The sequence below is a fragment of the Marmota monax genome, unplaced genomic scaffold (genome assembly GCF_021218885.2).
Source record: "Marmota monax isolate L192 unplaced genomic scaffold, Marmota_monax_Labrador192_F-V1.1 WCK01_AAM20220418_F8-fsc00168, whole genome shotgun sequence".
NCBI classification, from domain to species: domain Eukaryota; kingdom Metazoa; phylum Chordata; class Mammalia; order Rodentia; family Sciuridae; genus Marmota; species Marmota monax.
In genome coordinates this window covers 2,316,492-2,344,394 of record NW_026692492.1, presented here as the reverse complement: position 1 = coordinate 2,344,394, position 27,903 = coordinate 2,316,492, and the positions used below count along the sequence as shown (strand labels likewise).

The following is a 27,903-nucleotide window of genomic DNA, read 5'->3' as shown; positions in this document are numbered from 1 at the left end:
GGGAGGGAAAGGGAGAGAGAAGGGAAATTGCATGGTAATGAAAGGAGACCCTCAGGGTTATACAGTGGAGGGGGTAGAGAGAGAGGAGGGGAGGGGAGAGGTGGGGAAAAAAAGAAGATGCATCTTCCTTGCATCTAGCTTTGGGCAGTTCTGGATATGGATGCTGTAGTCACTGTTGTTAGGGTTCCTGTGCCCATAATTTTCACATCATTTTTATAGACACCTGAAGTGTGATGACTTAATCATACAGTTTTTTGCATTCATGATTGAATTTTGCATTTGTGATTATGAGCATCATTCATAGTTTTCTATTTAGTACTTTTCTTGATCCAGTTAATTTGGATAATATGGTAACTTATGCCTCAGAAAGAATTAGAAGATTTTAACTGAGCTTCTATGTTCTGGAAAAAATGTAGAAAATTGGTGGCAGTTTTTATGTGTCTCTTGGAAGCCTATTTGTGATGTTAGATCCTTGCCTTACTTTTGTAGTAGTAATTAGTTATTGAGTCTATTTTTTTCAGCAGCCATATGCTCATCTATTTTGTGTATTTCCCCTCGTGTGTAAAAATAAAAAACTGTCTCTCTCACTGAAATGGTCCAGTTTTTGCAAGTTGTCTAATTTGTGTCAAGCACATTTAAGATAATCTTGAAGTCCCAATGCATTGTGGACGATGACAATTTTAAATCTGTTAGTAGGTTTTCAGTCCTCTTTGCTTTTCTCTTTAATGTTATTGTATAATTTACACTTTTAATTCTTTCTTTTTATGTGTCAGTGAGGATTGAACCCAGTTTTTCCCAGGCACTAGACAAGCACTCTTCCACTGAGCCGCATCCCCAGTCCCTGTCCTCTGTACTCTTAGCCTTATGTCAGTTTATCAGTGATGCTGATGTTCATGAAGAAGTTGATTTTGCGGACTGTGGGTTTCCTGATTGTGGTTTCATCCACACCTTCTCTGTTACCTTCCTGTGGTTAATTTAGGTTTACCTTGCTCTTCTTTCTCTGGTTTTTTGAAGTGACAGCTTCAATAATTGCTTTTAGCTCCTTTTCTGAAATGTGTGTTGGATGACTTCGATACCAATACAGCACACCTCGGGTATTCTCTATGAATTTCCTGTGATGGACTTTTACATTTTTTTTTCCTTAAAAATGGTCACATTTTCTCTTGAGTCACCACTTTGTCCTGTGTCTGTTTAGAGTCTTGTTTCATGTCCCCTTCCCTGGAGGCTTTTCACCTGCTCCTGATCTGATTTCTGCTTTTGCTCTCATGATCTTTGGGCATACATGGGATTTCACTGGTGGTGCACTTGTAGGGGTGTGGTTTATGTCCTGTGGAGTGTTTCTGTGACCCAGAGTCCCCAGTGTGCTTCCCAAGGGTTGAAGGCCCATGAAGCCCTCCTGCCTGCATCATTGTCCTGACAGAGTTGGGCTGATGTCTCTGAGTGTAAATGTGCATTCTTCATTGTTTTGGGTGGTTCTGTATGTTCTCAGTCCTTGCGTGTGGTTCTGTGTCAGTGGCAGGGACATTTTCTTTTTGCCTGTTCCATCATGGTGCAGACATCATAGCATGCTTACAGATGTGAGTGGTGGCCTGTTTCACACCCAGACTGTGTGGGATAGTTCAGGAATCTGGGCTACAAACTTGTTGCTTGACCACACTCTGGATGATCTTCTCCCTTAGGTTTGTTGGCAAAACCATTGCTGCAGGCACGATGAATCTCTTTCACAACAGACAACTATTGCACATAAAGCCCAACAATGATCAAAATGTCCTTGAGCAGAACATTGGTATGTGTCTCATGACTACATTATGGTAGTGAACCGGCTGCTGTTAAGAAGAGTTTGACAATCATTGAACATGCCTTGTTGCTATGAGACTTAGAAATGTAGTGCCTTCTGTTTATTAAGAAGATTGTTTTGAGAGTTATAAAATTTTGTAAGGCTGTTGTTTGGACAAGGTGACATTTTTGGGTCATTGAGTTATTTTTAAGACATGTGCCATCTTTCACTTCCCCCATTCTGATTTGACAGGAACCACAGGAAATTATCAAATTGTTGTGTTTATTAATAAATAAATTAAATTAATCAAATAGAGAACTCATGTTTGTTTTGGCCATTTAATAGTAAGCTATTAACTAAATTTGTTCTGGAGTAAAGTACCTGCAAACTTCTAGTTGTTCTCAGTGTAATCACACAGGATGAGCTCAATCTCCAGCTAATGCATTGTGACAACCTGTGTGAAAGTTTGTCTAAATGTTGTCTGTGAAGGTATCTTTTTAGTGACCCCATGCCCAGAGGGTGTGAGTGGGGGCTGGTTCTAGGCATTTCTTTAAGTATGGAACAATAGACTTTCAGAGGAAACAAGACATCAGTAAATACCATGTTGTCTATATTAACTTTGTAGGTACAGGGAGCCACTGTAATTGGCAAAATCTCTTAGTTTCATGATTCCTGCAATTTCCTACTCATCACCTTTGTTTTCTAAACATAAGTACTATCAAAAGTGCTTATATTAGCTCTGTACCACACAACACGTTTCTAGGACATGTGATAGAGATGCAACCAATAAAGAAGTTAGGAGTAATCTGGGAGCCTGTCTTACTTCCTGTGAACTCACCAAAGAAAAGGTATAAATCACTATGATGTTTGCCTTCTGAGTAGCCAATTTCTAGTGTTGGAATGGCTGGAAGAAGTTGAGTACAGTAAAGATTTGATGGACCAAATCGTGGAATTAATCGAGAGGCCAGGGAATCATGTGAACATCATGCATGTTGAGTATAGATTTCTCATGCTGTCAATCTCTCCTGGCCTCCACTACACATTTGGGGGGATATTTTAGATCTCAGTGACCTTTGAGGATGTGGCTGTGTACTTCACCAAGGAGGAGTGGGCTTTGCTGGATCCTTCCCAGAAGAACCTTTACAGAGATGTGATGCTGGAAGTCCTCAGAAACCTGGCTTCTATAGGTAATAATGACGTTTCTAAAATTAATCAAATCAAGAATTCATGTTTAATTTGGTCATTTATGCAGAAGGTGGAAAAGGAATCAATTGGTGAATTATTGCAGCATAAATGGCACCTGGGATTTGGCAAAGCATTTCTGGCTCCTAAATACTCATAAAGATTGTTGTGTTCTCATTTTAGGAAAGAAATGGGAAGACAAGATCACTGAAGACCATGTTGAAAACTCTGGGAGCAATGTAAGGTAAGTGTACTCACAAGAGGAGTCCACGAGGGGGTCTGAGAACTGTCATATCATTTTTAAAGGAAACCAACCAAAGAAGTATGCATAATTTGAGAAGTATTTCTTCTTATAGTGTTTTTTACCAGAAATATGTACTTAGCTGTAACAGATATTCAGTCTTTTCAAAGTATTTGACATTCAAAAAGTACTATGAAATTGCTTATGTGAATACCACTATTTGGATAATAGCCATAGAGAAGCTGTGTTGAAAAGGATTGTTTGCTTTCAATCTCCTTATTTTTAGGCAAGTTGAACAAGTCAGCAAACCTAGCCTTTACCTGATGTTGGTAGTAATGTAAAGATCTATCAATACATAGAAAATGGTGAATGAATCAAGCATTGATTATGTGCTGGTCACTTCTTCTTCCTTAAGGAAGTCATATGGTAAACTCAAAGGCACAAAATAGTGTGGGAGAAGCTTCAAATCGATTCCAATTCTTACTTGAACAAAGAAAAATTTTAATAGAGTAAATCCATGTCACTTCATTATGTGTGCAAAAGACTTCATATGACCTTCATTCCTTCATAGGCAGATCACATCATACTCTGGACACAAATACTACAAGCATGAGGAATGTGAAGAGAAGCCATGTGAATTTAAACAATGTAAGAATGCTCTGGTTTCTCCCCAAAATATTCACACACAAATGTTAATACAAACTGGAGATGGACTTTATGAATCTACAGTACATGGGAAAGTCATCAGTCACTCCAGTGACATTCAAAGGCATGGAGATACTCATACTGGGTGGCAACCCTATATATATCAGCAATGTGGTGAAGCCTCTTCTTATCCCACCAGTGTTCCAAGACACATGATAACACACAGTGGAGATAAACTTTTTCAATGGGACATATGTGGGAAAGCCTTTGATTTCTCCTCTTTATTTAGAAGACATGAAGGAACTCATTGTGGAGAGAAACTCCATGAATGTAAACGAGGTGGTCAGACCTGTATTTCATACACAAGTCTTCAAAGGCACAGGATCACACACATGGGGAAGGAAGGTTTAAATTGTAAGGTATGTGGGAAAGACTTTGCTTATCCCAGTTTACTTAGAGTACATCAGAGAAGGCATACTGGAGAGAAGCCCTATGAATGTAAGCAGTGTGGCAAAGCCTTTGCTACATCTCATAAGCTTCATATACATGGAAGAATACATACCGGAGAAAAGCCCTATGAATGTCAACAGTGTGGAAAAGCCTTTACTACTGCCTCCTACCTTCAGATACATGAACGAACTCATACTGGAGAGAAGCCCTATGAATGTAAGCAGTGTGGGAAAGCCTTCGCTCAGTCCTCTCACCTTCACTCACATGCAAAAACTCATACTGGAGAGAAGCCCTATGCATGTAAGCAGTGTGGCAAAGCCTTTGCTACATCCACTAAGCTTCATATACATGGGAGAATACATACCGGAGAAAAGCCCTATGAATGTCAACAGTGTGGCAAAGCCTTTACTACATCCAGTTACCTTCAGATTCATGGAAGAATGCACACTGGAGAGAAGCCCAATGAATGTAAGCAGTGTGGCAAAGCCTTTGCTACATCCTCTACGCTTCACAGACATGGAAGAATACATACCAGAGAAAAGCGCTATGAATAACAACAATGTGGAAAAGCTTTTGCCACATCCTGTCTGCTTCATACAAGTGAAAGAACAGATACTGCAGAGAAATAGTATGCATGTAAACAATTGGTAAACTTTTCTGTTATTACTGTTTCACTCATATACATGTAGGACGTTACTGGAGAAAAATCCTTTGAATGTAAAAATGGTAAATCAAAAACTTTTCAGAAAAGCAACTTTCCCTTAGGAGAGCACCGAACTTAGCAACATATCCCATGAATCACCTTCATAATTCTTTATATTTACTTACGGTTTCTAGAATTGCAAAAATAGTTTTTGTTTATCTTTCTACAGATGAAAAATTCCCAGATCTTATGAGTTTAACATCACAACTTCTTCTTCTGTCTAATTCCCTTACTTTCTACAATTCAACCCACAACACTCTGAAATCCTAAGTGCACTTAACTTCTGGAGAGAAATTCCAAACTCACTAAATTTCTAAAATTGACACTGAAGTTCAAGTACAGGACACCACTTGTCCCGACATAGGACTAAACCAGTCAGGGTCACTCCAGGTGAACTGGGCTGCATGACATTGTCACACAGAGACAGAGAAATGTCTTTTTCTTTGGTTCTGTGATGGCTCCCTCACCCAGCTCCCCCAAAGGAGGCAAGGCAGGTAAGAATGAGAGAGAGCAGGCCTGGAGCCCCATTTTATGGGGGAGAAGCCACTCAAATGAGGATAGGGTCAAGATTCAGGGGGTGGAGTCTTCCTGATGTCTGCTGCCAGTAGGTTGACATCCTGGAAGGCCACGCCCATCTCATGTGCTGTGTGGGGATCAAGGGCAGAGCAAAGGAAGGGGACACACAAGGGGAGGTTCCATGGAACATTCTATCCCAAAAGGGCACAGAGTAGGATTCCAAAGGAACAGGAGGGTGTAACTCGACCCCACTGGCGGACTCCTACTCCTGGAGCCACACCTCACTATCTGAATGGGGGTGAGGCCCAATGTGTTGTGGGGCACAGCAGCTGTTCCATACTCCCCTACACAGGACTTAAAGTGACTCCCGACAGCAGAATTCACAGCTCAGATTGGACTCCGGGGCCAGCTGCCCAGTGTGTGGTGGTCAGAGCACCCCAGGGGGCTGTCTCCTGCGCAGTCAGCACAAATGCAATCGCTTCTGTTGGGTAAAGCTGTGGGACGAACGTGAGGCAGTCAGTGTCCGGGTCCAGCAGTGCTCACTGGGTCCCACTGTCCCATGGTCTACAGAAGCAAAAATTGCTTCTTCCCCTCTCCCCGTCCAAGCTCTGGGGTGGGCACGTCACAGGCTTTAAGTGGGTGTTATTTGAAGTTGTCCCCCTCAGACTCAGAGTCTGAGCCATGACCTAATGGAGCACAGCTCCACGACCATGGTTTACATCATGAGTTGGAAATTGTGACGTTTTGGCAAAAATAATGGTGAATGTGTTGTCACAGAAATTGTCTCATTTCTGTGTTCTTCTTAGCTTGATTTCATGGGAGGTTTTTGCATATTTCATCTGACAAGGGAGCAATCTGGATGCTGGGTGAAGAGGGTGAGGGGCTCCCTAGGGTTGAGGACCCAGGATGCTCCTCTGGGCACATCCCTGCATCCTCCAGGTGAAGTTTGATGCACAGGGTGCCTTTTGTCTGGGGTGTCTCTGGGTCACGTCCTCTCCACTGTGAGGAGAGGGTCCCGGGGTCAGGACTGTTGGGGGTCCCAGGAGCCTGGGTTTCCTATTGGGAGTCAGAAGCCTGAGCAGTAACCTCCACACAGGGGCCAGGGGCTTAGGATCCTGTCCCCATTGCTCAAGTGAGGAGAAGGACACTTTTCCTGCCACAGGGGTGCCTGAGGTAACGGCACAGCGCCAGGCTCCCTACGTTCCTCTCCTGCAGGGATGCTGCTGCTGCAGGTTTGCTTTGCTTTTTATTTCTCTCCTTTGCAAGTGGCACCTTGTATGGTCTCTGTTTCTGGAAATGTTGATATATTTTCACTTTTTACATGAGATTTGTGTGTATTTTATAGTAGTAAATGATAAAGTATCATAATGACAGCATAGATTTCTGCATTCGTGACATTCTAAACTTTTGATAAAGATTGAATATGTAGGGTGGGGCTGTGGCTCCATGGTGCTGTGCTCACCTAGCATGCAGGAGACACTAGGTTCGATGGTCAGCACCACACAACTATGAAATAAAGACATTGTGTCCACCTAAAAAACTAAAAAAATAAATATTTATTTTAAAGACTGAATATTTAGTTACATGTTTTGTCTTTTAGTTTATCAAATGCTTGGAAATCTCTAAGCTTGTTTTATATACTGAACCAGGTTTCTGTATGACCTGCCCTTGTACTTCAACCCCATGATGTTCAAGGATCAGATGCACATTGTGTCCTAAATCCTATCAGGTGGTTGTTTGGGGTGTTCTTTGTGCCTCTGAGGTTTTGACAGGAGCTCAGGAACTTGTGTAGCTGGAAGAAGCAAAGGATGGAGCTCAGCAGGTGTGTGTCCTCCTGTTCTGCAGTAACACTGAATCGGGGGTGGATAAGGGTGAAGATGGCAGCCACATTTCCTGGGTGCAGACCAGGTCTGCCCCTCCACGTGGGACATTCACTCTTTCCTTTCTATAACTTGGGAATAATAATAATCATCCCAGCAGAGCCTGCACAGCACAGATAGAGGTTATGTGAGTCAGTAAACAAGTCCTCACGGTGCTGCTTGAAGCCTGGCTAGGATCCCACACTCCAGCAGCCCTTGCCGTTTCTGCTGTTGACACCTCTCCTCAGGTGCCATAGAGATCGATGGGACCAATGGCAGCACCCAGGGCCTCTTTATCCTCGTGGGATTCTCTAATTTCCCCAATGTGAAGAGGGTCATCCTTGTGGTCCTCCTGGTAGCCCACCTGCTGACCCTGCTGGGCCACACTCCATCATCCTGGTGTCACAGCTGGACCCCACCTCCACACGCCCGTGTACTCCTTACCCCCTTCGTCCTTCCAGGACCTCAGCTTCACCCCCAGCTCCATCCCCAGCTCCTGCACAAACTACGTGTCCACGACAAGATCATCAGCTCTGCAGGGGCACAGTCCAGCTCTTCCTGTTCCTGGGCCTGGGTGGAGTGGAGGGACTGCTGCTGGCTGTCACAGCCTATGACAGGTTAGTGGCTATCGGGAAGCCCCTGCCCTACACAGTGATCATGATTTCCAGGCTGTGGGGCAGTCAATTCCTTGGTCCTGTGTCAGTGACCCTATGGTTACACTGCTGTGCACACAAGAAGAAGGATCACTTCCTGTGTGAGATACCTATCCTGATCCGTGTGGCCTGTGTCAGCATGGTGGCTATTGAGGGCACTGTCCTTGTCCTGGATGTGGGCATCATGCTGTTTCCCGTGGTCTTCCTCCTGGTCTCCTGTGGCCACATCATCAGTGCTGTGCTCAGAATGCAGTCGTCCTCAGGAAGACACACTCTTCAACACCTGTGGCCCACCTCACCCTGGGCTCCCTGTCCTACGGGAACATCATCTTCAAGTACATGCAGCCAGGAGCCGCTCCTCCCGGGACCAGGGCAAGGTCCTCATGCTCTTCTACAACCCCGTCACCCCCTCCTGAACCCCTCATCTGCACACTCAGAAACAGGGAGGTGAGAAGGCTGATGCTGGGGAACAGAAAAGGGGACAAGGAGTGAGGGCCCAGGGAGTGACCGGCACACAGCCTCAGGGTCAGCTCCATAAGGGCCACTGCTGTCCTCTGAGCCATGGGGCAGATGAGGTGTCCGCCTGCAGCTCTCAGCACCCTTGCAGGGTTGGTCTTCTGGGTGCCTGACTAAGGCCAGTGCTGTGGGTTTTATAGCAGCACAGGGCCTGTCCCCCACACCCGGATGTGCAGACCTGACCCTGCAGGCTGGTACCAGGGCCACACTGGCAGCAGCCCCTGGGTCCTGCTTCTGTAATTTGCTGACTTCACAGTGGTGCTCTCGGCGTTTTAGCTGGAACCTCCCAGCTCTCTCAGGGCTCTTGGTGTGAACCACTGTGTCTTCCTGGGTGGCGTCAAAGCTGAGTTCAGCATGGCTGGGTATTTCCCTCCCATAGGCTTGCAAGGAAGCATGTTGTCTTTTTCTGCCCTTTGTTAGGAGACAGATAAATGAATGGTGGGAGCACAAGGTAAGAGAGTAAGTATAAATGTGGCCCAGTGGGCAGACCCCACATGCTTCATTTGCCAAAAAAGCAATGTCTCTGCAGCCCTGCCTGGAGGAAGTGGACAGGGTCTGTCCCATTCCCCAGCAAACCACCTGTTGTCTGCATGGAAATGCAGGTCGGAATTAGTATGGGTGAGAGGAACCCAAGAGAGTATGAAGGGCCTGACTTTTGTGACCCTTTTGCCAGAGCAGATTCTGAAACATAAGGATGATTCCTCCTAACCACAAAAGTTGTAGCAATGTATAGTTAAGAATGCAATTAGCACTGCTCAACATGGGGCCCTGATGGCTTGGAAATGACCAGGCCACCAGACAGGCGCAAGCCATGGTCTCCAGAAACCCACTCCAAGTGGCCAGAGAGCCTTTGGAAGGTCTGTGGAAGAGAAGAGATGAGATGAAAGTTGATGGAGAGGAACTCAGCCTGCCACCAACACAGCGCCGCCACAGCGCCCTGCCGGTTGGTACCCACAGTCATAGGGTGCCCTGAAGGAGGGAAAGAAGGCAGTACAGGGGATGAGCCCCGGGGGCCATCTGCAGATCAAGTGCTCAAATCATTCACTCTTGAACTTAATGCCCTGCAGACTGGAGAGACCAGCCAGAGCGGCTCCTGAGCCCACAACATTTTTGAAGTGGAAGGCCTTCTTCTATGACAAATGTGAATAGCAGGGGAACCTCACCCCACCACAAATGTTGACCCCCCAGCTGAGTGCTTGTGGGAAGAGGGGATCTACTCTTCTCATGGTGCAAGCCACAGGCCCACCAGGTTATGTCAATCTGGTTCACTCTCTGCTTTAAGAATGTGCTAGAAGGAACCAGCTGGGGGAGGTACAGTGGATACACAGGGCCTAAGGCAAAAATCCACTGAGGACTTGCCACAGTTTATGGACAGAGTGAACAAGGCTTGAAAGGAAAAGTGTCTCATGAAGAAGCCAGGGAAGCCCCACCCAGCCAAGGAGGTGATCAGGGAGGGACTAAACAAGGGACAGAGAGCAGCAGGCGCCAGCACAATGCAGCCCAGTGGATGACTGGATTTGGCCACCCAGGATACAGGGACAGAAGGGGCTCAAGCCTCTCTGCTGGGGGTGTGGAGGGACAGGACAGTTCTGGCGAGAATGCCCAGAGCCTCTGCAAATTATTTCCTGAACTGACCAAGGAGGCTTGCAAGCAGCTAGTCAAGACCACAAAAATATGCCCCTTCCCTTCCTGTTGTCGCTTAACAACCTGCTGGAGTAAATCCCCAAGATTAAAATCTAATGCCTTATGGCAAGTAGATGTCACTCATTATGTACCTTCAGGAAATTAAAATATAACTATGTGGTCACTGATACCTATTCAGGCTGTGGAATGGCCATCCCCATCTACTTAAGTGCTTTGGGATCATGGCACCTCCTTTCTGCATGAAAACTGACACTGGTCCAGCCTGGGCAAGCAGAGCCTTCAAGGAATTTTGCTCTACATGGCACAGAAATCATGTCACTGGGATCCCCTATAACCCTCAGGTTTAATGCATTGTAGACAGAACACGCAAGGAATTAATGACCAGGCTACAAAAATGGGGCAGGGGGAGGGAGAAGGCTCTACCAAATCCCCTCACAATGCCTTGAACAAAATCTTGTTTGCTTCAAATTTTCTTTCAACTTCAAAATTTTCCATGGAAACAGCCACCCACAAACAGTAGGCCCCCTTCACTGTGCCCTGCCATTTACCTATAATCTCCCAGCTGGATCCCATCACAAGTGCATGATGGTCCAGCGTCCCTCCTAAAACTGGGTCCAGGGTTTGTACATGTTGACAGAAGCCTCACCCCATTTGGGTGCCTGCAGTGAAACTGCCTGCTGGGTAAATTGGGCTTTGGACCCTTGGCCACCAAATTAGCCTGGTCAATTGGGAAGGAGCCCTATCTAAGCTCTTTTCTAATAACTCCTTCCTGATTGATCCTGAGGTAGCCATACAAGGACCACCCGTACAGGGGAACACCAGCACTACCACTCCTGCTCGGCCGAGTGGTTTCTCCGTCGTTGATAATGAGACCTACAATCAGAACCGTCCTCTCTCTTTTGCTCTTGCTAATGAAACTTTTCTAGATCAATATAACAAGTCCTATGCTGGCTGTCTCTCACTGACAGTTGGTAGTTAACGCTACCAAAAGCCATAGACTACCTCCCCATGGCAAGTGCAAGAAACTCTTCCTGCCAACATGCCCAACAACACTCTTTAGAAAGCCCCCCTCTTATAATGACAGCACCCCATGGAATCGATGTGTGGCAGCCACACCTTATCTCCATGGTAAGAGAAATTTCTTTGGAGAAGATCAACACCTAAGTGCCAGGTTGGGCGCAGCTCCCTGGAATGTAACCCATGTGCCTCAAACCATGTGGGCTAATGCAGTAACTGCTCCCTGGGATGATCTGTCACCAACCATTATGCAGGAAATCAATATGGCATGATGGATATCAGGCCAATATTGCTGGCCACTAGACCCTTCAAATGGGTGGCAACTGGCTGGATGCATGAGTGGATAATGGGCCCTAAACCCAACATATACCTTCATCCCAAAGTATACCCATACCCACTGTGCACAAGATTGTGTCACGCCACCCTTGCCATGCTCATAATCACTTCCTCTGATGGTGTAAATATCACTCATGCAGAGATCCCTTGTGCAGTCAATGCATCCTGCTGGCTCACAACCTGTCTACACCGGCTATGAAATCTAAATGTGTATTGATCCTCAGATGCACCCCGCAGCCTGGCTTCCAGTGAACCAGTCCAAGGAGTGGAGGAGTCCATGGGACATGCAGAGGAATCATCTTCTGAGTGAGATCCTGCACCAGACAAGGCGTGATATTGCCCTCATCATTGCTGGGATTGTTGCCCTAGTGGCCGCCATCGCCGCCACAGCCACTGCCATTGCTGCGCTCACTCAGAGGATCCACACTGTGCACACTGGAAACAATGTGTCCCCTGTGTGGCAGCAGCCTTTGCCTCTCAAAATGACTTAAATAAACTGAACTGAACCACCATTTTCCTCATTCAGCAAGAACCAGACCTCCACCAGGAGCCACGAAGTGTTCTGTTTATGTTGCTAAGGCTCACAGTCACCCTGAATTTCATAGTATTTGCGTCACCCAATACGCTGTATCTGACAATGGAACCTTAGAGTTCTCCACTTTTTCTCAGTTCATGAAGGGCGCTTGGGATGCTCACTGTGTTACGACTGCATGATGTCACTAAGGCCATGGTCAAAATCAAGGGGACTAAGGTGTCTGTCTCAACAGCCTCCTCTTCCTTCCAGGGATTGGCTGAACATTGGAAAAACCTGAGAGCCAAGTTACTAACCCTTATAACGCTATTACCCTGGCCCTACTGAGTGTGACAGTAATAATTTTTTTCTTGTGTTGGGAGACGCTTATGCAAGCATGTGAAGGCCACCAAAGAAAAATAAGGGATGCTAGCAAAAGTCCTTGTGGCAAGTCTGAGGGGGAGACGTGGGGACAAGGGCATGGACAACTGCATATGTGGCATACATGAGGGGCACCTGAGTGGCAGGCCACTCCCCTCCAGCTAGGAGTGTGAGCTGCAGGCTGCTCACCCTGTAGGCCCCTCCCTGGGCGTGAGGCCACCTGTTGCAGACCCTGCACTTGCTCCACGACCTGCTACTTGTTTGGTTGTGGCTCTTCAGAGTCACTCCTGTGCCAGCAGTTGCTCAACAGAACAACCTTGGAATCGTCAGTAGGCCAGAGGGAATATTGGGGGGCCTGCTTTGGTCTCCTAGAGTTGTTCCGAAATTGTATTGGTGGCTGCGTGTAATGTGCTTAGCTGCTGCCCGAGTGTATACACATGGTAACTGCGCAATAAAATCAGACCTGCTTCCTGCTTGGTGTCTGGAGGTCTTGATTCTTGACTCTCTAGCCACACTGTCCTCGAGCCTGTTCCGTGGGCCTCGTTGCTGGATGAGACAGAGCCCACACAAACACAAAGGCCCGGTTTCCTTGGAAGCAATGTACAGAAGCAAACGCACGGACCCAGACATGGAGCAGTGCACCAGACACACAAGCACCTGAGGACTGAAGATTGAACACCACAGAGGAGGCTTGTAAAACCAGCGGTCATAACACAGGACGGCCAGCAGGGGGCACTGTGCTCACGACCAAGTGTTGAAAACAGGCCCCCTGCATCAAGGAGAGGATTGTAAACTCAGGAAACTGGATGAAGTGTCTGCACAGGAGCACAGCCCAGAGAGCAGAGAGTGACTGCAGAAACGTGAAAGAGAGGTCCCATGAGGTGTTGGCAAGGAAAAGGTCTCATTGGTCTGATAACAGGTTGGAGTCACCATCTGGGTGTATTTTCTGAGATCCATCACACTTATGCTCCCACCCACCTTCTTTGAACCACAATGAAAAGGGGGGCTGGGGATGTATCTCAGTGCTAAATTGCCCCAACCCTCAATTCAATCTCGATATGGGGGACAATAAAAGCACCTGGGATTCAATTCTCAGTTCTGGGCAGCTATGTGCCCATGTTTCCACACTTTTTACCCATGAGCCCCCCGATCCATGGGTATTATTTTTAGGTAGAATGAATGTGAGACACTATGCAGGATGTGAAAGACTTCACAAAGTCCAACTTAAGAGAAGAAAATAAAATGGTATATACTTTCCATTATTGGGGTAAATATGACAGGCTGTATTGGCCCCAAGAGGCACATTTTTATGTTTTATATGCGGGCTTTCTGGCAGAGCTGAGCAGGGTTATTATTTCTTCCTGGTTTAACTATCAGTTGAACCCAGGTAGCTGAGAGCACTGGGTCAGCTTCTGGGTTTACATTGCTTCCTAGGCAGGATGCAGATGGGCTTGTGGCTTTTCTTGAAAATGTTGGTTCATCTCAAACCTTGACATAAAAAGAGTTCACAAAGGGGGACTTTAAACTGAGAGAAAATAATGAGGTCAGTCTGTGCAATGGAATGACATGTTTCAAGGAGGCAAATGAGCTTGAGCTCACAGACATGTTATGAGACTACAGATGCCTGAAGCCTAACCTAATGCAATTCTACATATTATGATATTATTAGCGTATCACCTAATGCAATAATAATACAATATTATTCTTTTACAATCAATACTAACTCCTACATACAATTTCCCCTATACATTCATGACAATGATTTCCCTTTCAAGAAAATCTCAAAGCCCTTGTCAGCACCTAAACACAGGGTAAGACAGAGTTTCCTTATCTCCCTAGTGTAGCTGCACTGGTCAACGTTCCTTTCCTGCTTTCAATCAACACCTTTTCTTTTTGATTTTAGGGCAAACAGCTGAGCAGACTTGTGTGATCAGCAGAGTAAGGTCTGTACATAAGAATTGATAATAGTAGAATGTAGACTATCTACATTGAGCACAAGGCGCCCATTTTATTTCTGCTGCACATTGCTGTTTTAGAAGGTTGCCTGCCTCCCCCACACCCCACCCCTTTCTCTGCTGGGGATGGAACATTGAGCCACAGCCCGAACCCCAAATGTTTCCTTTTATAGGTCAGGCTGCCTCCTCAAAGATCAGAGGTCAGGAGGTAATGAGATTTACTAAAATAATTTTCAAACTGTTTTCATTAGTAGATATCACATACATGTGGATATATATGATATCTTTAAAGAGTGTTTCAAAAATTTGGAGACAGTGTCTTTCTAATTTGCCTGAGGTATATATATTGTTTTTTCATATATATATATATATATATATATATATATATATATATATGCACACACACACACACACACACACATGTACATACATACACACCAGTGGGGCTTGACCTGGACCACTGGGCTACATCCCACTCTTTTCCTTTTATTTTAAGAGAGGGTCTCACTGACCTTGGGCTCCTCCAGCCTCACCCTCCCTGAGAAGTTGTGCTTTGTTTTTGTGTTGAGGTTAAACCCAGGGGCTCGCCATGCTCAGAAAGCGCTCTATGGCTGAAGCCTAGCTCAGCGCCAGGTGTCACCTCTGTACCAGAGGCTAAGCTAAGGCTTCCCACCTGGATTAGTTCCCAGCACAGCTGAAAAGCTCCGCCTGAAAAGGACTGGGGCCAAGCATCTGTCACTCTACGCAATTTCAGCCAGTGATTGGATGTTGCTGGCTGTCAGTCACGATGCAGAGGCGGGCCTGGAGGCCGTCCATCCCGGATGCTGGGGGAACTGCCCAATCAGTGCGCAGAGGGAGAGGAAGGGCGGGCTTCGTAATCTCGCGAGCGTTTCTTCCTCAGCGACTCCCCTCCTCATCCTTTAAGCCAAGAGTTCTCTGCTCCAGGGACTGAGGTGACTCTGCTTTGCCTGTGTCCCCCCCACCCCCGTCTCGGGTGCCTGGAGGTTCCCCGAGAGGACGCCGGGTCACCACAGAAGACAAAAATGGTGAGTTTGCGACCAGGGCTGAAGGCACGCGTCACCACCCGCCTTGGGGCCTGGTGCCCGGGTGAGCTGGGGAGCGCAGCGGAGTCGTGGCCCTGTCCCTTGGCCTCGTGGGGTGAGCTGGGTTTTGGGGTTTGGAGATTAGCTGCTGAGCGTGGCACAGTCCCCGCTGGAGGGTGGCCCTGGGCCCTGTCCCCTGGTTCCCTGGGTTTGGAAGGGCGGCTCAGGTCCCTGGTGTCCCCTTTGCTCCCTACTGGTGGCCCGACCCACTCTTCCCAACGTGGAGGAAGCAGGGCCACAAATGCACCCTCCTTCTCCCAGGGGAGCTCCTCCGGAGGCTGCTGTAGGTTCCCCAAATTGCAGGCGCCTCCTGCCTTCTAAACCCCACCTTCCCTCCACCTCACAGCTCGGCCAGACGTTCGTTCTTCCCACTCGTTTCAAATGGACACCGTCCGCTAATTGTCACTTTTAATCTAGCGAAATGTTGGAGAGAATAGTTCTTTTCTTTTAATTGGGGACCCAAACTCGGGGAGCTTTATGAGGCACATCCCCGGCCTCCACTTTTACTGAATTTTGAGATCTGCACCCACTTGGTGTGGAAGCTGGTCTCCAACCTGTGATCCTTCTGTGACCGCTGTTTACCAGTGACGAGTCCTTGCTTCCCCGAATGCTGAAGTATAACACCAGAGAAGCACGCTGAGGCAAGTGTAGAGTGGAAAGTAGAGGTTTATTAAAGGACAGCAGAAAAGACTTCTCCCCACAGGAAGAAGGGACCCAAGAGGTGGAATCCCTGTAAGGGGGAGGTCTTCCCTCTTTTATAGCTAAAGTCTTCTTTCCGCTTTCCCACACTTTGTTTCTCATTATGTTGCAGTGATAGAATGCAGGTGGGAAGGTCCAAAAGGTGGGAGATTGGTGGGCTGGAGGAGTAATCTGGGCAGGAAAGGCCTGGGGTGGCTTTTGGATTATGATTAACAGTTCCTTAGAATGGAATCCTTCCTTGGGGACATTAACATTTCAATTGCTGCTCTGGTTTCCAGGACTCCATTCTCTATAAGGGCCTCTGTTTTATTTATCTTACACAATATTAGACCCAATTTACCTATCTACCTATCTGTAAATCTGGCTTCACTTCTGCTTCAGCCTCCAAAGTTCCTGGGATGACAGGGCTGTGTGGAGGGGGCAAAACTGTGACTTATGCAGTCAAGGGGAGAAATAAAGTATGTCCACACACTTGTGCCCCTTTCAATGCTCTATTCACTCAAATTACTTAATACAGTTGAACTGTATAGGTTCTTAATCAAGAAAACAACAATCCTTAATGCTAGGCATTGCCATAGACATAATCAATTCACAGCAAAATGTGCCACAGCCTGGAAGCAGCAAACTAACTGGGGGGTGAAGATCAACTTGTGAAGGTGGATACAGCAGGAGAGGGAGCCGTTTATTGTAGGACAGTAGGGGTATATCTACATAATTAAGAACAAGTTGTGTATTCAGTTAACAAAAACTAGGTATAACAGTCAACCAATAAGGAATCATCATCTTAATGATTACACACAGCTTAACTTGATTGACATAATCTAGACACAGCAGTCACTCATTAAGGAATCTCTATCATCTTAATGGCTTGCTGGCCTTACTTTTCAACCACTACTTCCTTTGGCTAACAGCCAGGTGCCATCTTGACTTGTTTATCACCCTAACTGCAACAATTCTAGGTTAATTAATTCACAGCAAACAATTCTAGATTCATTCTAAGCACTGGAAAACACACTTAATCATGATAAGCTAATGACAGACATTCCCTCTGTATGCTGAGTTTAAAGGTCTTATGTCTTAGGCTTTGAGTCCAGCAGATGCACACTCACTCAGACCTCGGTGACCAGGTCTGGAACCAAGGCAAGCATTTCCTGGTGTGGAGCAGAGGAGCAGTTGAGGAGGGGGTCCTAGGGAGGAGGTGCAGCTCTCACCAAGGTCCAGATGAGGCAGTAGAGTTTGAGAATGGTGAGGATCTTGCAGAGGCTCAGGAAAGATGCCAAGTGATGGGATGTCAGGTCCTCATCAGACTCTCCAGCTCGAGTGCATCCTTGTTTATGTTGGCTGAATTCCTGCTCATCAACTCTATCATTTATACTACATTTGGGGGCTTTTGATTACGCTTTCAATCCTTATCAGCGACCACCCTATTTCTCAGTGACATCATTTACCCTGGGATCATCTCCACCCTGATCTTCTTGCCTTTCCCTCTTATCAGGCAAGGACAGCCTGCCAGAGGCTTCACTCTCTTTATCAGGGTGAGGGGAAGGAACTTGTTTGAGGCCTTACTGGAGGGATCTGTGGATGTGCCTGGTGAAACTGCAGGTCTTTTAAAATGGAGTTGCTTAGGCTCAGGCCTAAGGCCATTCTAACAAGGCCTGTGTCCCTGGTAAGAAGAACACTTTTGAAAGCCTTTGTTTTCTATTTGTGATTATTATACTTGAGAGGAAAGAATAATCACTTAACGGTTCCCTGTGTTTGCTCAAAATAATTACTTTAAAAGGAAAAAGGCATTTCTACATAGAACCTAGGGATATTGAATCTTGGGTTATGTTCCAAGCCCCCCTGCCCCATTTGACATAAATCATTTATTAAATTTGTTTTTATTAGTTATACATGGCATTATAATGCATTTTCACACAGTACACATAAATAGAGTGTAACTGCTCCTTTTTCTGGTTGTACTTGATGTGGATTCACACCAGTCCTGTAATCATATATGCACACAGGATAATAGTGTTTGATTCATTCTTCTGTTCTTCATCCCCAACTCTTTAAATTTGATTTTCAGATGGGGTCTGGCTATGTTGCCCAGCCTGGCCTGTAAGTCCTGACCCTCCTGCTTCAGTTTCTCAAGCTGTTGACATTAAAGGCATTGGCAATCCCAGCTATGGAAAATAGTTCATTTTGGTTTAAATATTAATGACCATACTCAGGAACATGGATTCAAGTGACCCTAAATGATGTATGTGTCCCACCCTGAAAGACAAGGATTAAACCCAGGGGCACTTAATCACTGAGCCACAATCAGTCCTTTTTAGATTGTATTTTGAGACATGATCTCATCAAGTTCCTTCTGCCCTCACTAAATTGCTGAGACTGACTTTGAATTTATCAATCCTCCTACCTTATCCTCTAAAGCTACTGGGATTACAGTTGTGTGGCACTGTGTCTGGCCTACATGAACTTTTATAAAAGAAACTGTATCACTACATTAACCAATTGCACTGGTAGGATCATCAGATGGGTGGGCTGCAGAAAGAAAGAAAGGAAGGAAGAAAAAAGAAATTTCTTCTGACTGTTGTTATTACATTCTTACTTTGGTAGATGGTGGGGACTAGATGTCTGGTAAGGATAGTGATATATTCTGAGAAATTTAATAGTTTTGAGAATTGTGGTCTTATCCAGAAATTAAGATAATTGGCTATTAAAGGGCTTAAGATAGCCCAAGATAATTTTTGCTCTCCATACAGAACCCTGCCTTTCCACCCTCATGGTGGTCTGGTTAGCCAAGTCAAATACTCTGAAGGTACTTTGATGTAGATGCAACTGTATAGAGAACTTGAGTGCACAGCCGTAAAAATCTTGTGCTTCTCCCTTTATCTTTCTTAGGTGTAGACACCATGTCAGATTTCTTGGGCAGAGGTTCCCTTTGGACGCCTCACAGGGTCCTATGTCCTCAGCCACTGTCCCTTCCTGGAGCTGCCACAAGGTGCCCACAGCTGCCCTGGTCCCTGCAGGGTGAACAGAACTTCAGGCCCTGGGTCAGTTCCTCCTAGAGGACACCTGAGGTGTGGGGGTGCAGCCTCTCAGGGAAGCTGCTGGGGGCTCTGGGCTGAGAAATCTCCTGGAACAGGCCTCATCTAGACAGCTACTTCCTTGGGACCTTGTTTTTCCCAATCTCTGTTCCCATTCCTTAGAGAGAGGTGGCCAGTCAGCCTGTGGATGCTGGTGCTGAGGGGCCAGGTCATCAGTGATTCCTGCCCTTGTAGTCTCACAGTTTGAAGGAGCGAAACCTCTCCCAGGGCATAAGCAACACCCACCCCAGTGCAGAGCTGTGCAAACCTGAAAAGCCTCGTAGACTGGCGTCATGGTCTAGGTCCCTGGGAGGGTGATCCTAGAGGCTTTCAGGAAGCAAGACCAGGAGGGAGCATGTCCCAGATGTCAGGGACCTTCCCTGCCCCTTGAGCCTGACACATGTGTGCTCCCTCAGCACCAAAGCTTTCTGTGTATCACTTTGAAATGATCTGCTCACATTTTGAGGCCCAGGTCTATTTTCTCAGAGCCAAATGGGATGGACTATTATCAAATAGGCAAGAAAGAAGTGGATTTTAAAAAGTCTAATTACATTTCCATTTTGAAAACAATTACAGCCAGGTACAGTGGTGCACACCTGTGATCCTTGCTGTTCCAGAGCCTTAGGCAGTAGGATTGTAAACTTGAGTATAGCCTTAGCGAGTTAGCCAGGCCTTATGTCTGGGGATGTGACTTATCAATAAAGTTCCTCTGGGTTTAATCTCTGATCCCAAACCAAAGAAAAAGAACAGAACAGAAAAACAAACAAACAAACAACAACAACAACAACAAAAAAAAAACATGTAATTTATCTTTTGCTACCCCTGAGTATGCATAGAAAATTGGGGAGATTTGATCTTCTCTTTTCAATGATTTCCAATTGAAATCCATGCCCTAGATTCCAGAATGCCACTTAAGATACAGAGAATCTCTGTCTACCATTTTTTGCTGCAGGAAATGAATCCATTTCTACAAAAATTGTGGTGGATAAATTTATGAATTTGATTTTATGTAAATTAGTTACAGTCGTTGACAAGCTGATGAATTTGACAGGAATGACAGTTTGTTGTTACTGTTGTTGTCTGGATTTGGCAGGTTCACGTTAGCTGTGTCGTTTTTGGTATCAGCAATGGAACCCAGAGGTGCTTAGCCACTGAGCCACATCCCTGGCCCCTTTTAGATTCTTCCTTTTGAGTCAGGGTCTTGCTACATCACCTTGGGCCACTGACCCTTGAACCACTGTGGTTACAGATGTGCACCATCACACCCATCTTCATTGGAAGTTTTAAGGACAATTTTGGCAATACATAAATACCCAACTGTGATCATTTAAAAATCACTGAATACTTTATCAGTGAAATAATAAATGACACCTGTTTTCTGAAAAGGAGCGATATATATGTCTAAGTAAGGGTGCTGATCTTCTCACAAGCACTCTCACCATGTCACCTGATTCCTGTTCCCTCCTAATTACCTCCTTCTAGGGCTACCCATTTGGGAGCTGGCCCTTTAGCTTATGAAACTTGGGAGTAACATAAATGCTCTCTCTACTCTCTCTGTCCTGTACAATATTTTCACTGGTCTTAGATACAGTGTAGTATTTTCATTTTAGATATACTTTTTCTAAGTTCACCCCAAAAAACACAATAATCCATGCCCTGAATTTCACATAATTTACTGAAATACTCTTTGTTTTTTCAAAGAGTGTAGATAATGGGCAAGTTCAGTCTCCTTTGTAAGAAAGTGTGTTGTCTTTTCATTGATTTTTCTTGCCTCTCAATGTGTATCTTTTGTATTATAATCTTTTTTTATCACTCATTACATATATTTTCAGGTTTTTTTTTTTTTTGTGTGTGTGTGTGTGTACATGGACTGTTGAGGATTGAACCGAGGGCTATCAAGTTCTTACTACTGAGCTACTCTCCACCCCAAGAAAATTAGTATTGTAAACTGGGGTTTACTTATTTGCTGATGTATTGAGTGCTGGGATTGAAGCCAAGGACTTGCTCATGCTTATGTTGTCCTCAAAAAAAAATGAATTTGAATGTGTGAGCAACATTTTGGAGGTGGTCAGGTGTTTTACTTGGTAACAAACCTAGAGGCACTTGACCACTGAGCACGTCCTCAGCCCTTCCTTTATATAATGTAACTATTTATTTTTATTTTTATTTTGTATAGTTTTAGAGGGGCAGAATACCTTAATTTTGTTAATTTATCTGTGGTGCTAAGGATCATACCCAGTGCCTCATACATGCTAGCAAGCGCTCTGCCACTCAGCTACAATCCCAGTCCCCCCATTTATTGTTGATGACGACCAAGTTTCACAAAATTTCTGGATGTCTTGCTAAATTGCAGAGAGAGCCTCCAACTTGCCAGTTCCATGCCTTGACCTCCCTAGTGGCTGAAATTACAGGTGCACACCACCACACCAGCAGTCGGAATATCTTTTAAAGCTTTATCTTCCAGGGGTTGGGATTGTGGCTCAGAGAAAAAGCGCTCACCTAGCATGCGTGAGGCCTTGAGTTCTATCCTCAGCACTACATAAATATTAAATAAAAAAATTGTACCCACCTAGTACTAAAGAATTAATATATATTTAAAAAAAAAAGTTTTTATCATCCAGTTTCTTGCCAGATGGAAATAGTATTGAAAATCAGTTTTGTTGCTTTTGTCCATAGTTTTGAAATTGGTAACTATGACTTTTCTTCTTTGCTTTATTTTTTGCATTATTACTTGGGAAAGGTATTTATTATGTAATATTTTTTCTTATGTTTATATTTGTTAAAGTTTATGGCATGGTAGTTCATTCATTTCCTTATTAAATCAATTTTGTTTTTCAGAGCAATTTTAGACTTATAGTTTGTTAATCAATGATTTCTAGAGGAACAGCATCAACACGAAGTGTGATTATAAAAGGGGACTTACTAGATTGGCCTACTTGACCTGAAGCTGGATGTCCACAGTGACCATCTGCAGCTGGAGAGCCTGAGAAGTAGTAGCTGCAGAGTCCAGGAGGCTGAAGCCTCAGAACAAGAGGGATCACTGGTGCTGCCCTAGTCAGACCAAAGGTTCTGGAAACTCCCTGGAGAATCACAGGCAGAGTCCACTTTGGGAGAGTGAAGAAGGCAGTGTCTGATATCCTCAGGCCATTGCAGCAGCTATTGGAGAAGAAAGGGGCTTTCTCTGCTGCTGCTTCCTTCTTCTTCCAACTTTTGTTCCACCTAAGACACCGTCCTATTGGATGGTGCTGCCTATACCTAAGGAGGTTCTCTAGTTTGGTTCTCTATTCCACATGCCAATCATTTGTAGACACACCCTCACGGACACACCCAGAGGCCTCTTAATCACAGGTGTCTCTTAATCCAATGCGGTTGACAATTCTAATGAGCCATTACATATAGTATCAAACACCCTTCTCTACACTGTTCTCAATATTTTGCATTGATGTTGGATGCTTGTTAGTTACTGAATCAGTAGCCTACATTTGATTAAGAGAGTGGATGAAGCAACACTTTATCATCAGCTGAAATCCATCCTTTACCTTAGGGTTCCTCCTCTGTGTGGTGTGATTTTGTGTGTCACATACTCTACATAATAATGTCATACAGAAGAGTTTCAGTGCATCTATAATGTTGTCTCTTCTGGAATGTTCTTGACTTGGAATCTTACTGCACTTGGCCTTTCAGATTGGCTTCTCTCACTTACCAGTCTGCCTTTAAGGGTGCTGTATCTTTGCAGGCTGCAGAGCTCACTTTCTGGGTGATGTTCTTTGGTGTGGGTAAACTGCAGCTCGTCCATTCAGCATTGAAAGGTGCATCTTCCTTGCTTCTAGCTTTGGGCAGTTCTGGATATGGCTGCTGTAGTCACTGCTGAGAAGATTTCTGTGCATAATTTTCACCTCATTTGCATAGACACCTGGGAGTGTGGTGAATTATTTGTAGAGTGCACCATGTTTATTTTGTAAGAGCGTGACTGTCTTCCAGAGACAGTGTTCTTCTCTCCATTCACATGAGCCAGGGAAGGGTTCTTGCTGATTTAAGTTTTCACTGTCTTTTGGAGCTTTTAGTGTTTGGCATTTCACCACTCCAGTTGAGTACCTGGTGGCACCTCATTGTTCATTTTGAAGTTTCCTAATTATATGCAGGTGAATATCTTCTCACACATGTATTAACTGTGCCTCTTTATTGAATGAGTGTCTTTCCTAATCTTCTTCCCACTTCCAACTTGGTTGCTTATTTTTTTACTGAGTATTCTTCATGTATGTTGAATACCAACCCAGTGTCATTATGTGTTGTGACAACATTTTGTCCAGTTCTCCAGCATGTCTTCTCATTCTCTCAAGGCATCTTTTGAAAAACACAAACTTCGTTTTGATCAAGTTCTATTTACAAGTTTTTCACTCACAGTTCATGTGTTTGATTTTGCATATGAAGCTGTCATTCCAGCCCAGATTTCTCTGTATTTCTTTGTTATTTTAGAGAAGTTTGGAGTTTTGCATTAGGTACTACAATGTATAGCAATGTTTTGGTGCCGACAAGTGAACCCTGGGCCTCCTAATTGCCAGGCAGGTGCTTTGCTAGAGCTGCAGCCCCAGCTGTGTGTCCTACTTTGAGACTGAGGCTCCACTGGGAGCTCTGTGACATTTGTGAAATGAGAATGTTTTCTTTCTCTACATGTTAATTCATGTCCAGTGCTTTGGCAACATTGTCCAAGAGACTATATTTTCCATTGATTTTCTTTTGCTCCTTTGTCAAAGATCAGTGGAATATTTTTATATTGTGCCAAATACCACTGTGTCTTGATGATTGTAGATTTTTAGTAGTTGTTAACCTCAGGTAGTGTTCATCCTGTGAACTGAGTGTTCATTACTGTGTTGGTTGTTCTGGATCTTTTGTTACTGAAAACATAACTCAAAATATTTTTATTGGGATTATATTGAATCCATAAATAAAATTGGTAAGAATTGATGGTAACTGAGGCTTCCCATCTGTGAACATAAAAGTATCTCCAAATATTCTCCATGTCTCTGATATTTTTATTAGAAGTTAGCAGTTTTTGTCATACAGATTTTTGTTAGATTTATATATGAGTATTTCTCTTTTATTGGTTCTGTATAAGTGGTGTGTGTTTGTTTTTCTTTTCATTTTGGTGCTGGGTGTTGGACTCAGGGCTGCTCTACCATTTAGCTACATTCCTAAAACTTTTAATTTTTTGTTTAGAAACAGAGTCTTGCTACATTGCCCAGGCTGGACTCAAACCTGGGATCATCCTGCCTCGGCCCCCTGATTGTCAAGGACCACAGGCATGGCCTCCATGCCCAGCTTCCTGCTGTCAATAACATAAAAATTTTCCTGTTTATGAACATGACAACACTGATGTCACATCATTGTTTTTCATGATTCTTCAGTGGATTCCAGTAGCATAGAGGATCATGCTGTCTCTCTATGAAGACATTGTGTTTTTTTGAGTTTGTGTGTTTTTTCATTTTTCTTGATTTTTTTAACTATTGATATAATCAATATTTATTATTTAGCTTTTTGTTGTGATGGATAATGTTAATTGTTTTTTTAATTCTGAATTGGGCCCTGCAGAGGCCGATGTGAGTGGATCTGGGCCACTGGGCTTGACTTCTCACAGTAGTATGCTGGTCCCTGGAAAATGTTAACTGAGTTTTTAATTTGGCATCAGTCTTACAGAGCTGTAATAATTTCCTCTTGGCTGTGTTTATAATTCTTTTTTATTTATTTTTGGGTTCAGTAAAGTATTGTTTGATGAGGAATTTTGCATTCATGATCATGAAAGTCTTTCATAGTTTTCTATTTAATACTTTTCTTTATCTATTTAATTTTAATAATATGATAAAATATGCCATATAAAGAATTAGAAGGTGGGTTGGGGTTGTGGCTCAGTGGTCGAGAACTTGCCTAGCATGTGCAAGATCCTGGGTTCAGTCCTCAGCACCACATAAATAAATGGGATAAAGCTATTGTGTTTAACTGCAAGTAAAAAAATAAATATAAAAAGAAAGAATTAGGAAGTTTTAACTCAAATTCTGTTTTCTGGAAATAACAGTAGAAAATTGGTGGCAGGTCTTCAGTGTCTCCTGGAAGCCTATTTGAGTTGTCAAAGCCTTGACTTTCTTTTTTCTGGGGGCAGGTAGTAATTATATATTTTTTAAAATTTTGAAAAGTGTTTTAGTCTTTCACAGTTAAATGTATAATAAATGATATTTGTCTGTAGGATAGATGGATGAAGTACCCTTTGCCACTTAGATTTCAGTTTGCCTATACCATCATTGTGATCTGTCTCCAAGACACCTGCTGTCACTCATACTTTGTCCATGCAACGAATGACAGCCCACTAAAGGCTTTCTCTCAGGCTCCTAGTAGCCTCTGTTGATACTGTCGTGCTTCAAATGTCATGTGTCTTATGTCCTTGAGCATGGTTCTTTGTGAGTGGCAAGGTCCTATTCTGGTAGGTGGTCTTTTTGGCTGTTCCACACTGTGCAGAAATCATAGCCTGCTTAGAGACCCACATGGAGTGGCCTGTTTCACAAGCAGTCAGCGTGGGGTATTCAGGATTCTGGACTGCAAACCTGCTGCTTTAACACACCCTGGAAGTGCTTGTGCCTGAGGTTTCCTTGCACCAGCTGTGCTGCAGGAACGAGGAATCTCTTTCATGACAGACCACCATTGTTCATGTGGCCTGTCTTGATCAAAGTGTCCTTGAGCAGAACGGTGGTATGTGTCTCATGACTGTACATGATCTGAGTGAGACTTCTGCCATTCAGAAGAGTTTGAGAGTCATTGGACATTCATGGTTGCCATGAGGTTTGGAAAAGGATTTTCTGCTGTTAAGAAAACTATTTTTCAAACCGATATAATTTTGTAAGGCTGTTGTTTGGACAAGGTAACATCTTGGGGTCATCGAGTTCTTTCTGAGACACATGCCATCTTTCCACACACCCCATTCTGCTTTGACATTAACCACCAGAAATTATTATATTGTTGTGTTTACTAATCATTGAGGTTGACTACTAATTGGGTAAATTTGTTCTGGAGTAAAGCACCTGCAAACTTCTAGTTGTCCTCAGTGTAATCACCCAAGTTGAGCTCAGTCCCCAGTGAACACATTGTAACAACCGGTGTGGAAGGTTGTCTAACTGTTGTCTATGAGGGAAACTGTTTAGTGACTCCATACTCTGAGGGTGTGGGTTGGGGTTGATTCTAGGCTTTTCTTTTACGATGGAACAATTGACTTTCAGAAGGAAACAGGAGATCAGTAAATACCATGTTGTCTATATTAAGTGTGTAGGCCCAGTGAGCCACTGTGGTTGGCAGGATCTCTCAAATGCTGAGTTTTGTGATCCCAGCAATTTCCTACTCAGTCAGCTTTCTTTTCTAAGGGTAAGTAATAAGGAGGGTGCTAATATTAGCTCTCTACTGCACAGGATGTTGGTAAGAAGGTGATAGAGATGTAATCAACAAATAAGATAAGGGTGACCCGGGAGCCCCTCTTACTTCCTGTGAACTCACCAAAGGAAGGGTGTACAACACTCTACTATTTACCTTGTGTGGGCCCAAATCTAGTGTTGGAGTGGCTGTGAAGAATTAAATGCACTGGAGATTTCAATGACCAAATTGTGGAATTAATCGAGAGGCCAGGGAATCATGTGAACATCATGCATGTTGAGTATAGATTTCTCACGCTGTCAAATCTCTCTTGGCCTCCACTACATATTTGTGGGATATTTTAGATCTCAGTAACCTTTGAGGATGTGGCTGTGAACTTCATGCAGGAGGAGTGGGATTTGCTGGATGCTTCCCAGAAGAACCTTTACAGAGATGTGATGCTGGAAGTCCTCAGAAACCTGGCATCTATAGGTAATAATTTGTGTATTTACTTAATTAGAGAATGTGTGTTCATTTTTTTTTATTTATGTAGAACATGAAAAGACAATCAGTTGGTGAATTAATGTAGCATAAAATGCACCATGAATTTGGAAAAGCATTTCTAGCTCCTAGAAATTTGAAATAGAAATAATGTTTTGGTTTCACATTTTAGGAAACAAATGTGATGAGAAGAACATTGAAAATCAGATCAAAAATTTTGGGAGCAATCTAAGGTAATTGTACTCACAAGAGGAATCCTTGAGGGAATCTGGGGATATCATATAATTTTTAAAACCAATGCAAGAAATTTGCACAACTTTAAATGTATTTATTCTTATAAGATTTTTTACCAGAAATATATACTTCACTGGGACTGGGGTTGTGGCTCCATGGTAGAGAGTTTGCCTTGCATGCTTGAGGCATTGGGTTCTCTTCTCACCACCACATTTAAATCAATAAAGTCTATTGTCAACTGAAATAAATTTATATATATATATATATATATATATATACACACACACACACACACACACACACACACACACACACACACACATTAAGTCTATTCAAAGTGCTTGACATGCAAAAAGTATTATGAAATTGCATATGTGAGTATAACTATTTGGATAATGACCATAGGCAAGCTGTGTTGCAAAGCATTGTTTCCTCTCAATCTCTGTATTTTCTGGCAATCTGAACAAGTTTGAAAAACGTAGGCTTTACCTCATGTTGGAAGTAACGTTAACCTAGG

At 44.0% G+C, this 27,903-nt stretch overlaps 2 protein-coding genes and 1 pseudogene across 9 annotated transcripts in view; all 3 read left to right on the top strand.

Moving 5' to 3' along the window:
- Positions 1 to 76: 76 nt before the first annotated feature.
- LOC124092071 (zinc finger protein 433) lies at positions 77 to 7,087 on the top strand. Its single transcript, XM_046443362.2, has 4 exons — positions 77 to 1,786; positions 2,838 to 2,964; positions 3,143 to 3,203; positions 3,772 to 7,087. The coding sequence occupies exons 1-4, from the start codon at positions 1,757 to 1,759 to the stop codon at positions 4,847 to 4,849; spliced, it is 1,296 nt and encodes a 431-aa protein (XP_046299318.1). The 5' UTR covers positions 77 to 1,756; the 3' UTR covers positions 4,850 to 7,087.
- On the top strand, positions 5,453 to 12,904 carry LOC124092038 (olfactory receptor 2W3-like; annotated as a pseudogene).
- A 1,968-nt stretch (positions 12,905 to 14,872) lies between these two features.
- LOC124092070 (zinc finger protein 709) overlaps positions 14,873 to 27,903 on the top strand; it is a 59,775-nt gene continuing 46,744 nt past the window's right edge. For 2 of the 8 annotated variants that reach the window (XM_058579038.1, XM_058579039.1), the window contains exon 1: positions 14,873 to 15,432. Coding sequence is in view for 2 of the 8 variants with exons in the window: in XM_058579034.1 (XP_058435017.1) it covers positions 15,430 to 15,432; positions 27,017 to 27,143; positions 27,325 to 27,385 (191 nt within the window). In the remaining 6 variants the exon portion in view is untranslated. Of the gene's footprint in view, positions 15,545 to 27,016; positions 27,144 to 27,324; positions 27,386 to 27,903 lie in introns of all 8 variants that reach the window. The other 6 variants (XR_009226704.1, XR_009226703.1, XM_058579036.1 and 3 more) reach the window with 5 other exon arrangements.